This window comes from Caretta caretta, chromosome 24 (genome assembly GCF_965140235.1).
Source record: "Caretta caretta isolate rCarCar2 chromosome 24, rCarCar1.hap1, whole genome shotgun sequence".
NCBI lineage: Eukaryota > Metazoa > Chordata > Testudines > Cheloniidae > Caretta > Caretta caretta.
This window is the reverse complement of record NC_134229.1, coordinates 11946591-11960338: the sequence shown is the minus strand read 5'-3', so window position 1 is coordinate 11960338 and position 13748 is coordinate 11946591. Positions and strand designations below refer to the sequence as shown.

Here is a 13748-nt window from a genome sequence, read left to right as displayed (position 1 = left end):
GAAGCTGGTTTAAATCTGCCCATGTAGGGTTATAACAGTTTAAAACAATTTGCAATTTCTTTTTTAATTTAACAGGGTCCTCTCTTATTTTTTGGAAAATTTTTAAGTAAATTATACAATTCCGTAGGAGACCAAGGTGCATGTGCAGACACCGAGGTCTCATGACCCGAAGCACCAATGCCCGGGAACTGGCGCAAGGGGAACATTTCCTCAATACGGGGAGACACTGTCTGAGGGGTGAACGTAAGGGGCTTCTGTTGCTTAATAGTTCTTGCCGGCTTAGTTGGATTTAAATTCTTTGCCAATTTTTCTTTTTATCTTTTTTTAATCATGTTGTAAGTTTCTCCTGGTAGTCCTTGAGACTCCTTATTTGAAATTCATGGAGCCGGGTTTTTTCCCCCCCCTTCTGTTTCTTCATGCCAATAGAAATATGCCTCACACTGACATTGGCCAGAAGCGCACTTCTGAGGGGCACAATCTTGTTAAGGTCGAAGCTTTCCCTCTAAGGGAAACCATAACTTCAAAGACAGGTTTCAGAGTAGCAGCCGTGTTAGTCTGTACCCACAAAAAGAAAAGGAGGACTTGTGGCACCTTAGAGACTAACACATTTATTTGAGCATAAGCTTTTGTGAACTACAGCTCACTTCATCGATTATCCCTATTCCTGGTATACCAATTCCAATTTTTTCAGAAACTTGCAAGTGAACTAGTGTGTGCCTTTTGGCAGGACGGTGATCCTTTTTGACTCACCAGCCCCCATTTTAGCTGGCGAGTGCTGGAATCCCTTTTGGACCCCCTGGCTCCCAGAATCCCTACAGATCTTTCACTCATCCCACTCACACAGGGAAGGTTTGTTTAGGGCCTCCACGACTGTCTTACAGCCCCCCTTTAGCAAAGAGCATCAGCTGGTACCACATACTCTGTTGTTTTTGGGCGAGGAGATCAGACCAGTCAGTGGCTTTTCAAACCACCTTCAGGCGGGAACCAGAGACAGAGGAGGAAAGAGGGTATGGAAACAGACCATCCGAGGATGGAAGGGATGGGATCACACACTCCTAGACCCAGACAGGCCCCTCGCCGGTCATGAGCCCACAGCTTCGCAGGGCGCTCTGGGTGTCTTCCTGTGACTTACACTCACACCAGTCTACCAACCTTCAGTTTCACACTGGCACATGGAACCAGGTCTATCCACGACCTGCCCAGATCTATCCACGACCTGCCCAGCCACCCTCAGTGGTTCTTCCCAGGGAAACCAAACTTGGATGGGACTCTGACCCACCCCAAGGGCATCAGGTGTGTCTGGCAGCAAAAGTCCAAATAGAGTGTGCAACTCACCCGAACCCAGAGCCTATGGGCAGTCCTCCATCAGAAACCCAATATAGAGATTTCAAAAGGTCTCTTACCTTTTCAGATGGGCCCGGGGTCTGGTGGGGAACAGCTCATGGTCCTCCGGCTCTTGGGGGTCACCATCTATCCGAGTCACGGCACCAAGATTATCGTGGAAAAATTAACCACACGTGTTTGAATCAGAACAAAGCTTGAGGTCCATTTATTCAAGCATGCGCATACAGGGAGAGTTAGCTGAAGCTGCTCTGGCGTATACAGAAAATACAAGAGCTTATATTGCTGAAAACCACAATTTGTTAAACCCACTTTTTTTAACAGCATTTTTTTTTTATTTGGCATATAATGCAAGTTTCAACAGTAGCTTTGCCTTATTCGTTTTACATACTTGAAGACGGTTATCATGACCCCTCTTCAGTCTTCTCTTCTCTAGACTAAGCAAACTCATTTTTTTCAATCTTTCCTCATAGGACGTTTTTTAGACCTTTAATCTTTTTTTTTTTTTTGCTCTTCTCTGGACTTTTTCCATTCTGTCCACACATTTCCTGAAGCGTAGTGCCCAGAACTGAACACAATACTCCAGCTGACGCCTTATCAGTACTGAGTAGAGTGGAAGAATTACTTATTGTGTCTTTCTTACAACACTGTTACTAATACATTCCAGCATGATCACTTTTTTTTTGCAACTATTACTTTGTTGGCTCATATTTAGTTAGTTATCTGCTATAATCCCCAGATCTTTTCCTGCAGTATTCCTTCCTAAGCAGTCATTTCCCATTTTGTATGTGTGCAACTGATTGTTCCTTCCTAAGTGGAGTACTTTGCATTTGTCCTTATTGAATTTCATCCTATTTATTTCAGACCATTTCTCCAGTTTGTCCAGATCATTTTGAATTCTAATCCTGTCCTCCAAAGTGCATGCAACCCAGCTTGGTATCATCCGCATCTGTAAATGTACTCTCTGTGCCATTATCCAAATCATGTATGAAGCTATTGAATAGAATGAAACCCAGGACAGATCTCTGTGGGACCTCAGCTTGACTGTGAACCACTGATAACTACTCTCTGAGTACGGTTTTCCAATCAGTTATGCATCCAGCTTATAGTAGGCTATCTCTCCCTAGTTTGTTTATGAGAAGCTCATGCGAGACAGTATGAAAAGCCTTACTAAAGTCAAGATATATCGTATCTACTGCTTCCCCCCATCCACAAGGCTTGTTACCCTGTCAAAGTAGGTGTGACAGTCTGTACCCTTATGTTTACCACTTTTATAAGACGATGATAAATTTTGTACAAAATATGACTAGTGAGGTATTGAAAACTCATAATTTGCTGGTCATTACTGTCCTGGTACAATATGTGTGACAACATTGTATGTAAAGTCATAAGATTATACAGTATGAGACTGCTGAGACATGTTCCAAGTTTAGAAAAGCAGGCACAAACCAGTTCCTCAGAGACAAAAGGCAAACTGATGCCTTGGCCAGGTGCCAACATAAACAAATGGACTATCACCTGATTAAGGGGACATTCTTTGGCAGGAAGAAGGGTGTGAGTGAGAAATTTACATCTTGGCAAAGGAACAGCTGAGGCTTCCCATGCAAACAGACTTGCTGCTCCCAAACCTCAGCTGGAGATGACAAAACTTAAAAGACAAAGGAAGCATCACTGGATGAGGCAGAGAGATCCTGGCTCGAAGATTCAGCCAGTAAGACTGTTAGAACATATGATGAGAAAGAGTTTTGCTTTGAATTCGCTGAGCTTGTTACGTTAGATATTAGTTTGTGTTTTGCCTTTTATTTCTTTGTAACCAATTCTGACTTTTATGCCTCACTACTTGTAGTCACTTCAAATCTATCTTTCTGTAGTTAATAAACTTGTTTTATTGTTTTATTTACACCAGTGTGTTTGGTTTGAAGTGTTTGGGAACTTCATTTGGGATAACAAGATTTGTGCATATCATTTTCTATTCATTCATTGTTTTGCAGGGATATGGGAGGCTGCTCATTTATTGGTGAAAATGTTTTCAGATGTTCCTGAGGAAATTAGCCTGGGATATCCAAAGAAGCCTGAGAGAGCTTCAGTCACCTGTGAAAATCCCAGTCTGAATGCACAATATTTGTGCATGCAGATTTAAAGTAATAAAATTGTCACACACACCCTGCACAAGCAGCCCCTGTGAATCCATCAGCTGTTCCCAGAAATACACCAACCCTACACACCAGAGTCCATCAGCACTTCCCAGCCACTACCACAGGAATTCTTCTCCTCCCCAGGGATGAATTAGAGCCCAGGCACTTAGGCCTCTGCCTAGAGCCCTGTTCCTCACAGCCTGCAATCACAGCTTTCCTTGGAACAAAAGGCAGTTACTAGCCCTCATGGCTGCAAAGAAAATCATAAAAACCTCACTTGAGTGTAACCAACACAGCAATGCTACCTGAGCCTGCAGAGAGCCTGAGCCCATTGCTGTGAGAGGGAGAAGCTGCCCCAAATGTACCTGACATAGTGACACTGCCTGAGTCTGCAGAGAGCCTGAGCCCCTTGCTGTGAGAGGGAGGAGCTGCCCCAAATGTAATGGACACAGCAACACTGCCTGAGTCTGCAGAGAGCCTGAGCCTGTCACTGTGAGAGTGGTGAATTGCTCTCTGCAACTCAGTGAGGTGTTAACATCAATATCAGATATTCTGGGGGCCCTAAGGGGAACCTGTGTGGCAGAAGAATGCAGGGCTGTGTACAGAGGCAGATATAGGGAATCATGGAAGGGGGAAGAGAGAGCACATGCTGCGTAACATTTCCGGTTTTAATTAATTTCATGGCAGCATGGAGGTGTGTCTTCCAGGCACAAGCCCTTCAGTCACACTGCAGGGATCCCTTTACAGAGTTCAAGGAATTACTGTACTTAGAAAACAGAAAAATAACTCTGTTGAGTCATGCGCCTGATGGAGACAGCTCAGGCCTGGGACTCCAGAGCGGAGGGGTTCTCGTCTGGCTCTGCCAGGGGCCTGCTATGTGACCTTGGGCAAGTCACTTCCCTGATATGTGCCTCAGTTTCCCCATCTGCAAAGTGACAAGAATGATACTGACTCCCTTTATAACACGCTCAGTGGCTGTTACTACGCTACCTTCCTTCTCCTCCTGTTTCAGCCTGCTAGCCCTTCATTGGCTTGGAGCTTCTGAAGGGCTTCTCTTGCTACAGCCATTGCCTGCTTCCTGCCCCACAACTCCTTCCGCGGCGGCCCTGCGTGGGCGCAGTCTCAGCTGTCCCACTAGTTGCGGGCCGGATAACTGGGTTCTGATTCAATCATAATCAAGCAATTTTCCAGCCTCTGTCGAGCCTCCCCGTCACCTCCCCGCGGCGATCAGCGATATCGACCGGACCCCCAGCGCCGGCAAGTCGCAGCGATTCCCCACCTCCCCAGCCAGCGCCGCCCGGAGCTCTGCGGCTCGCAGCGGCCTGGCGCTTCCCCCGGCTTCCGGGAGCCAGACACCCGCGGCTCGCACGGCCCCGGGTCACGCGTTGGCCCGGCCCGGCCCGGCCCGACCCCGGTTCTGCCAGGCCCCGAGCGGCCGGGGCTCCCGCCGGCGGGCTGCGGAGAGCGGGTGTGCACCAGCCGGGCCGGCTTCAGGTGCTGGGCCGGGCTCCGAGAGGGGCCGCGGCCTCCGCCTGCTGCAGCCCGGGCTGGGAGCGTGAGACGCGGAGGGCCCGGGCCCTGGGGGTGCCAGGCTGGGGGGGTGCCGGGCTGTGGCTGTCGGGGGGGGTGCTAGGCTGGGGGGGTGCCGGGCTGTGGTTGTCGGGGGGGTGCTAGGCTGGGGGGGCCAGGCTGGGGATGTGGGGGGGCTGGGGATGTGGGGGGGGGGTGCCGGGCTGGGGAGGTGGAGGGGGGTGGTTGGGGTGCGAGCTGTGCTGGACTGGGGGAGCTGTGGGTGCTGGGCTGGGGGCTGGATGCTAGCTCGGGGGACTGTGCCATCTCGGGAGATTTGAAAGGTGAGCAGAGGGGACTGTTAAGTCTTCTCCTTATTCCATTCCCATAATACAAAATAAGGCAACAAACCCCTTTTAAAACAAGGTCCGGTTATCCTGCAGAACTCACTGACACATGATATTATTGCAGCAAGCAATTAGCAAGCGTTTTAAAGGGTTAAATGTCTGTTATGTTACAGGGTAGGGCACAGCCATGGGGCTGAGGTGACATTTTCTAAGATTTACCCAAAATGTACGGGCTAAATAATTGTTATGAGAGGTTGATGGAAATGATACTCTCAGCAACTGTACTGTGAAAATGTTTGATATTGGGTCTGGGACTCGCTGCTGGCTTATCTGTGATACTCAGTGTGGAACAGCTGCTCTGCTGGGCCTGAGGAGCTATAGTGCTGGAGTGTTACTGATTCACCAACACCCTCCCTTGTGATGTTAAGTGTGTGCAGGGTGCAGCCACCCAGGGAGCTCCCTGGAGGTCAGTGCAGGCCAGGTCATTGTGTTGCCCGGCTGGGGGTGCTGGCGCACTGAGGCAGGCAGAGATGTATCCGAGAGTTCGGTGTAGGGAGTCTGGGTGTCCTTTTCCCCCACTCTACCCCCCCTCAGGAACTGAAGCTCTCCCCAGGCACTGGCTGGCTGAAATGTGAACCTTGTGCAGTTGTCAGGAAATGGCTAGTGACAGTTCTGTGACACCTGTAGTTCGGGTGTGTCCTGGGGCTGCGTTCCAGGCTGCTGGATCCATGGGGTGCGTGTCTTCTGTGGAGCAGCTAAAATGAGGACCGTGGTGTTGCACTAAATTAGGGCTCTTCTCCCCCCATTTAATCTGACTCCAAAAAGCATCCATCGTTTCCCTAGAGAAGAGACAATGAGCGGGGTTCAAAATGACCAGGGCTCCATTTCTGTGTCTCAGGACTAGACTGATGGGGTGGGGCAGGATAGCTTTCCTCTGGCTCTTGTCACTATAGGATCTGAGCCTGACAAGAAGCAAACAGGAAAGAGCAGGATGCCAAAGTGCCTGGGGTCCGTGCGTGCATGTGGGGAAGAGGTGAGGGGGGGGAACTGCTGCATGGGGAGCGCTTTCAAAAATCTATCTTCAGTGGGTCCTCCTCCCAACACCTCAGCCAGAAGCATGGTTTGATCCCCATCTCATCCGGGGTGCTGAGACTCAGAGTGGTTGGGAACTAACCCTACAGAACTGCCCTGTGACTGTGGGTGCCTTGGGGCCCCTGAGTGGCTGAGGCAGGAGTCTCCAGGTGGCCCTGCACTGCCTGGGTGAGGTGAGGACAGCAGGAAGGAGCGCAGAATCGCCAGCCACTTCCTTGCAGGAAAGCCAGGAGAAATCATGGCTCTGACAGGTACTGGCATCTGCATGGTGCTGCCTGACTGTCTGGGGACTGGTGCCATCCGAGGGCTAGGCACCTTGCTCCCCCTTGTCTGTGACCATCTGAACCCCGAACAGATAATCCTGCTTTTTCTGGGCCCAGCCTGCGGTGGGAGCAGCTCTGATGCACCCTGACACCTTCCTCCACCTCCCAGAGGTCACGTGCCTCTGGGACAAGGGGCATCTCAGGCCCAGAAGGGCATCTAGCAATCCCACAATGCCCCAGGCCTGCCAGGGGACCCAGCGCTTTGGCCTTAGCACCCCCTTAGTAGGTGTGGGGATATGAATAGGGCCCTGAATCCACAGTGCACTCTGGTCTCTGGCACAGGCCCTGCTCCCCAATGAAAAGGTGTTCATGGATCTGCCCAGCCCCTTGGGGGGCCACGGGAATTTATCCCAACTCGTCTGTGGAGCAGGATTATTCTTGTAGCTGCCAGGTGCATTCTGGGATTGGGGCTCTGCTTCATGGCCCCAGGGAGTTTGCTCTGGGGGCAGCTAGGCCTGACCTGGGTCAATGAGCAGGGGGCACAGGAGGGCTCTGCAGTGGGCTGGGCCATGCCCCCTCCCCTGGCCCCAAGCCCTGGCACTCTGTTTTGGGGGCACAGTACATTAGGCCAGGGGCTGGTGGGCCTGGGTGGGAGGTGGCAGTGGGTGCCACTGGACTCCTTGTTGTTTTAATGGCTGCACTGTGTCTGGGCTCTGCACAGCCAGCTCCTCTTCGCTCCAGTCTCAAAGGGATGGGGTGTGGCCAGACCCATTCGGAGTCAGGTAGGAGTCAACGCTCAGCCCTCTGCCCCCTGAGTGGGGCTGTCACATGACTGAGAGAGAGGAATCCTTTTGTTTCATAGCTTCTCAGGCTAGAAGGGATCATGGTGATCATGTAGTCTGATCCCCTGGATAACACAGGCCAGAGACCTGGCCTGAAATAATTCCTAGAGCAGAGCTGTTAGGGAAACATCCAGTCGTGATCTAAAAATGGCCAGTGATGGAGACTCCATCACCACAACCTTGGTAGATGGTTCCAGTGGTTAATCCCCATCATGGGGACACATGCACACCTTCTTTCCCTTCGCAATTTGTCTAGCTTCAACTTGCAGCCCTTGGATCGTGTTTACCTTTCACTGCTGGATTGAAGAGCCCGTTATCAAATATTTGTTCCTCATGTAGGTACTTACAGACCGTGATCAAGTCACCCCTTCACTTCTCTTGGTTAAGCTAAATAGACTGAGCTCCGGGACTCTCTCACTATCAGATAGGTTTTCTAACCTGTCAGTCATTCATTTTCGTGGCTCTTCTCTGACCCCTCTCCAATTTATCAACACTTGGCTCCTGTGCCCCTTAATCCCGCTCAAGTTTAGACAGTGTAGTGACTGCAGGTGGATCTGCGAGGGAGGCCGGGAACTGTGGTAATGGCAGCTCCCCACCCAGCCCCATAGAATGATAGACCGACAAGCTCCATTCTGCAGCTTTGGGGTCAGGCTGTGCTCTATACTCAGCAGCCTTGGCTTGTGTATCTAGCCCTCCCACTGCCAGCATGTGTTGCAGCCGTGCCAGCTCCAGCAGCTGGAGTCAGTGTTGGACTCATGGGGCAGGGCTGGTGCCACCATGCAAGTGTCTGGCCCCATTGTCAGGCAGTTAATGGATGGGCTGCAGAGCACGTGGAGTGAAAAGGGGACTGGATGGTGCCACCTTCCCCGTCCCCTCCACTGCCCTAGAGCAGCAGGGGTTGGAGCCTTTGGGGCTATGGGGATGAAGCTGTGAGGACCAGGTTGGAACCAGGGATGGGGATGGAGGGAGGCCCTGGGCCAGGTTGGAGATGGGGGCACAGGGGCAGCAGGGTGCTAGGAATGTGTCTTCCTACAGTGCGCTTTCTAACATGCTGCTGTGTCTGCCTGCAGCACCGATGGCGTCAGCCGTCCCTCCAAACTTCTCCTGGGTGGTGCCTGGCAAGCTGGCAGGGCTGGCCATGCCACGGCAGCTCGCACACTACCAGTACATGCATGAGCATGGCATCCAGCACCTGGTGTCACTGACCGAGCGCAGCCCGCCCTACCACGACACCTGCCCTGGCATCAAGCTCCATCACCTCCGCATCCAGGACTTCTGTGCCCCATCGCTGGAGCAGATCAAGCACTTCCTGCAGATTGTGGAGGACGCCAGCACCAAGGGGGAGGTCTGGCCTGTCCGTAACCTCTCCCCACGTGCATACACACCCCTGCAGCCGGATTGGCTGTTGGTCTGAAAGCGCCATGTGGCTGTGATGCCCAGGAAGTGCCCCCACTCTCCCTGTGCCCTTCTCTTCCTGCTAGAGCCTGGCAACTCGCTGGGACCCAACCAGGAGTTGAGCTCAGGTCTGAAAACAACCTGACCCTCTGAGGCTCAGGTCAGCTCTCATCACCTCCCCCAGCCTGTGGGGTTGGCATGACAGTGTCTGCATGCCCTGTTCCCACCGGCCGCCCCCTTGGCACTCTGTGTACGCTGCGGAGTGAGTGCACTGAGGAGTCGCAGCAACTCCAAATAACGCAGCTGTGGCCAGAGACAGGTTGCAGGCACAGGGCATGGGGAGCTGGGAGTCCCCACCAGGTTGAGCCCCAGGGACGAGGCTGTGGTGTTGGAACGGAGAGGAAATGTCAGGGTTGGGGCAGGTCTGAAAAGGACTGGACGCTCAGGGCAGGTTCGGGTTGGCTGTGCCTGGGGTGGGTTCAGCTTGGGCTTTAAAACTGGGCCTGAGCAGAGCTCTCCTTCAAGCCCAAACTCTGCCCAGAGCAGCAGGAAGGGCTCTGGGCCTGCGGGCAGGGATTGCTGCTCTTCTGGGGCAGGTCCCAGGAGAAGGGGCCAAGGTCTGAGCCAGCAGTGCTGGAGTTCCCCCTCCCTGGTGGGGCTGCTCATGCCTCGTGCTATGACCCAGCTCAGGCGTGTCCCTATGGGCCTGTCCCCCACTCAGTGATCGGAACAGCCCTGGTCCCTAGAGTTGGGGTCATTGTGCCTCACACTGTGTCCATGGGAGCTTCCCAGTGCTGGCTGGCATGGGGCTCCGCTTGAGGTCCAGGCCCTGGACACCTGCGCTGTAGGCAGTGTGGGGCCAGAGACACATGGCTGTGCCATTCTGATTCCATCCAGGAGAGGGCAGGCTTGAATGCTAGCTAGCTCCCAGGAGGAGACGGGAGTTGGTGGTGTGGATCTGCCGTGGGAACGGTAACAGGGCATTCCACAGGCCCAGAAGCATGAGGCCTGGCGTTGCCCGTGCCACAGAAAATCTCTGCCTGGGGGAACCAGGCTGGCATATAACAGCCCCCTACAGCTCTCTGTGAGCAGCCGCTCGGCCCCAGGCAGCTTGTAACCCGCCTCGGAGGGCCCTGACGCAGCAGGTTCTCAAACGTCACCACAGGTGTGGGGGGATTTCCCAGAGTCACCCCAACTCTGAGGCTGGCTGGGGTGGGGCAGGTCTTACAGCTCCTTACCCCTCCCATCCCTGCTTCAGTGGGACAGGGCCAAGAACTGTTCTGCCCCTGCACCCAGTGTGGATCCTGGGGACACTGCACCATTTTCACCCTGTCATGCCCTCTGGGTCCTGACTGCCTGTGATGGGAGCCTGAAGTCCAGACACCCGAGCAGCCATCACTTTGAACGTGGCTCATGCTGGGAAAAATGTCAGGGCAGGACGAAGAGCCTGCCAGCCCTTGGGTATCTCCCACTGCTGCTACCACCCCAGAGTGCTTGGTGCTGGGTAAGCAGAGGGCAGTCATTCTCCTTCAGCCTTAGGGTATCTCTCTGCCACTCCCCACAGCAGCACACTGGGCTCCATGCAGCACATCCAGGGCTTCCAACTACCGGGCTGGCCAGGGCACTCATGGCTGAGGACATCCAGCTCTGTCGCTCAGTGCCGGAGATGAGGGCAGGCCTCTCCTGCTCTGCTCTGGGACGTTCACCTGCTCCCAGGCAGTGAGATGTGAGTGGGGGTGAAGGTACCAGGCCTGGCCTAACCTTGCCGTGTGCTGTTCCCCCAGGCGGTGGCAGTGCATTGCATGCTGGGATTTGGCAGGACAGGAACCATGCTGGCCTGTTACCTGGTGAAAGCCCAGAGACTCACCGGGGTCGACGCCATCCACGAGATCCGGAGAATCCGGCCCGGAGCCATTGAGACGCATGAGCAGGAGAAAGCCGTGATCCAGTTCCACCACCACATCAAATAGCCACAGCTGGCGGCGCCCCCCTCTCCCTACACGGGGAATGGGGGGCAGAGGGAGAGGGCTGCTCAGCTACACAGACACCTGCAGGAGGTGCCTGCTGGGCGTTTTTGGACCCATGGAGGGAACCTTCCCAACTCCTGGCTGCTGAGGGGAGCTGGGGCTGGTCTCAGAGCCTGGAGCCACACTCCGTTCTCGGCAGTATCTGCCTGCACTGGGGCAGGGGTTGCCCCAGCCCCCTTTACTCGAGGCAGAGAGGATGAGATCTGAATCGGGGAGGGGCAAGGGGCAGCAATGTGGAAGGGGGAGCCCCGTAGGGCAACGTCTTCTCCAGTCCCCTGTGATCCTTGCCTTGGGAGAGCCAGGCCCATAGAGACGGAGTGGGGCTTTGCCCTGTAGGGAGGCTATGCATGCCTGCAGGGTGTGTGGGCTGGAGCCTATCCAGCTAAGGGCTGTAGATGAGGCTGGAGGTGTTGGGGGGTTTTACTCTTCAGAGCTGCTGCAAACGTGTCCACCCCCCGCCCTGAATAAAAGAAGTTGGCATTGGCTCCCCTTGTGATCTCTGAGCGGGGCACCATGTGCAGGTCGTAGAACAGGGAGGGCTGCTCCCATGGATGCCTGTGCTTCCTGGGAGTGTGTCCAGTGCTGCACAGAAGTGAAGGGGGCTGGGGAGCAGCTGGGGCAGGTCACTCGCTGCTGGCCCTGGGGGTTGTGGCTACATGAGAGCCAGTGTGGGATTCTCCTTGGTGCAGAGGTTGCGGGTCTAGGGCAGCCAGCTGTGCCATGCTACAGCAGGCTCTGTCCTGGGCCCCCTGGGCTCTTGGTACTGCCGGCCAGGTAGCGGGGGCATCTGCTGCTGCAAACCAGCTTCCCCAGCACACAGCCTATCTTCTCCAAGGCCACCAAGAGGCTGGGAGCCTCAGGCTAAACTGGAGGGGCACTTCCCTCCTGGCACCTGTGTCACCCCCTCCCACAAGCCACGCCTGCTGCTAAAGCTGGAAAGTACCTGCCACAGAGGGAGACCTAGAGGAATGGCTAGAAAGGGCCCAGGATCCTTCCCTTGCTGTGCAGAGGGGGCCTGGCTGTTAGAGGGTTCTAGGCCATTCCCTTTGCCCCAGGGTCCCCACACCAGACATCACAGCCTTAAAGCCACTGTGCTTAGCATAGCTGTCCTGGGTGGGAGCAGGGAGTGGCCGTGCAGTCACAGGGCCCTGGAGCCGAGCTGCCCCCGTAGCTGCCTAGCTTGTGGCAGCCAGGAGCAATAGCTGTGTGCCTGGCTGTTTGGCTGACGGTGGGCCCTAAATACAAACCAATCAGCTGGGGGCGGTTTGGAGCCCTGTTTTTTCCTCCTCACCCCCAACTCCACCTAGGCAGGCTGCAGGATTTGTCAGTGTGGCTGAGAAGGGGAATGAGGATTTCCCACTCCTAGAGAAGGGAGCAGGCTTGCGTGAGCCTTTGCCCTTTTACCCCAGAGCTGCATTTGCCTCAGAACGTAAATGTTCATCATAACAGTGCCTGCTAGCCTGGGTCCTGGCTGTTAGTTAGCTGTGGAGTTGCAGTAGCTCCTAGAGGCTGCAGCCCGAGACCAGGTTCGTCCTGTGCTAGGTGCTGTGCCTGCCCTGAGGCACTTACAATCCAAATTTTACACTTTGGTTGCCTCAAAGGCTTCCCCTCTAGTGCCCCAGAACTCAGAGGTTAATCTGCAGATTCACTGGGCTGTTGGGAATCAAGGTTCCTTGTTCTGTTTCCCTCCAAGCAGAGTGTAGCCTAGGTCAGAGGCAGCCTAGCCAAGCACTTAGCGTGGCACATTCCTTCTGAAAGGCAGCGTGGCCAAGTGGATGAGACCTGGCTCTGCCATGCTAAGGAGGGTTCTTTCCCAGCCATGCTAGCAGTAACTTTGTGCAGCTACCCTTTCTGTGAAATAGCTGCATGGCAGTTTCCTCCTGCTGCAGTGGGGGTCTGAGATGTTGCCTGATAAGGACTGTAAAGTGCACAGAGATATTAATGGCAGTTGGAAGAGCTGGGACTGCTAGTCTCCGCAGGTAGCTCTAGGCCAAATGGTGCGTTATAGGGGTCTTTTGCTCTGTTTTTTCTCAGATGTGGACAGGAATGCAGGGCTGACTGGATGCACCATACAAGTTGCTTGGCAAATCTGAAAAGAGTTTGGTCTGCTTTCCTCTAGTGGAAACCCTACTGGCTTTTGCCCAGCCGTGCCCCCTGAAGCCATGGCTTCACCAGGCATCAGCTCTCTGCCTTCCTTTTGCTGTGTGCAGGGAGTGGAGGGAGCTGTGTCTTGGGAGCCAGGGGCGACAAGTAGCTCTCTGGTTGGAAGCATCTGTCTCTCCTCCCTCGTCTGTGGTCTGTTAGGTTGTTTGCTGTGTGCCTGCTGGATTGACGTTTATAGTGTGGTCTGTTTAGGGGCCGTGTGTTGAGTCAAGCAGCCTTCTAGGCAAGGCTGAGAGCTTCCCATGTCCTCTGATTCCTCTTCCCTTAAGGGTCGCTTAATGAGAGGGATGGGCTACTCAGGGAGAACAGGGGTTTAAAAAGCCAGCTTCTAAGTGACCTCAGGCATTTTGCCAGGGAGTTTAGAGAGGGAATGTAGGAGCCAGATACACCTGATTAACAGACTTTGAACTCAGGCCAATTAACACCCCCCTCCAAAAAATCCCCACCAAGCCTGCAGGAGTAAAAGGAATGCAGGCAGAAGTCCAGCGGGGGGAGGGAAGTTGTCCAGTTTATTGTACTGAATGCAGCATGTGCCATTTCCTGCCTTGTGGGCCGGTGACGTGTGTGCATTCCGTGCAAGGAGCTCTTGGCCTGCAGAGACTGGATACGGGACCCTGAGACCAGAATGGCTGAA

General features: G+C 54.0%; 1 protein-coding gene across 4 annotated transcripts; it reads left to right on the top strand.

The window, feature by feature from the left end:
- Nucleotides 1-4548: 4548 nt before the first annotated feature.
- DUSP23 (dual specificity phosphatase 23) lies at nt 4549-11436 on the top strand. Of its 4 annotated transcripts, none has more exons than XM_048828926.2 (3): nt 4549-4733; nt 8600-8874; nt 10709-11436. In XM_048828926.2, exons 2-3 carry the CDS (start codon nt 8605-8607, stop codon nt 10892-10894), a joined length of 456 nt encoding a protein of 151 aa, XP_048684883.2. In that variant the 5' UTR covers nt 4549-4733; nt 8600-8604; the 3' UTR covers nt 10895-11436. The 4 variants fall into 4 exon arrangements, with proteins under 4 accessions (XP_048684883.2, XP_048684884.2, XP_048684882.2 ...); XM_048828927.2 differs by lacking the exon at nt 4549-4733 and adding an exon at nt 4823-4970; XM_048828925.2 differs by lacking the exon at nt 4549-4733 and adding an exon at nt 5281-6675.
- The last annotated feature ends 2312 nt before the right edge of the window (nt 11437-13748 follow it).

Bases quoted from the DNA above. Each gene is read 5' to 3' on its own strand.
- DUSP23 (XM_048828924.2), top strand. From the start codon at position 8,518: ATGGGGGCACAGGGGCAGCAGGGTGCTAGGAATGTGTCTTCCTACAGT. The intron at 8,875-10,708 runs GTCTGGCCTGTC...CTGTTCCCCCAG, and splicing joins ACGCCAGCACCAAGGGGGAG to GCGGTGGCAGTGCATTGCAT.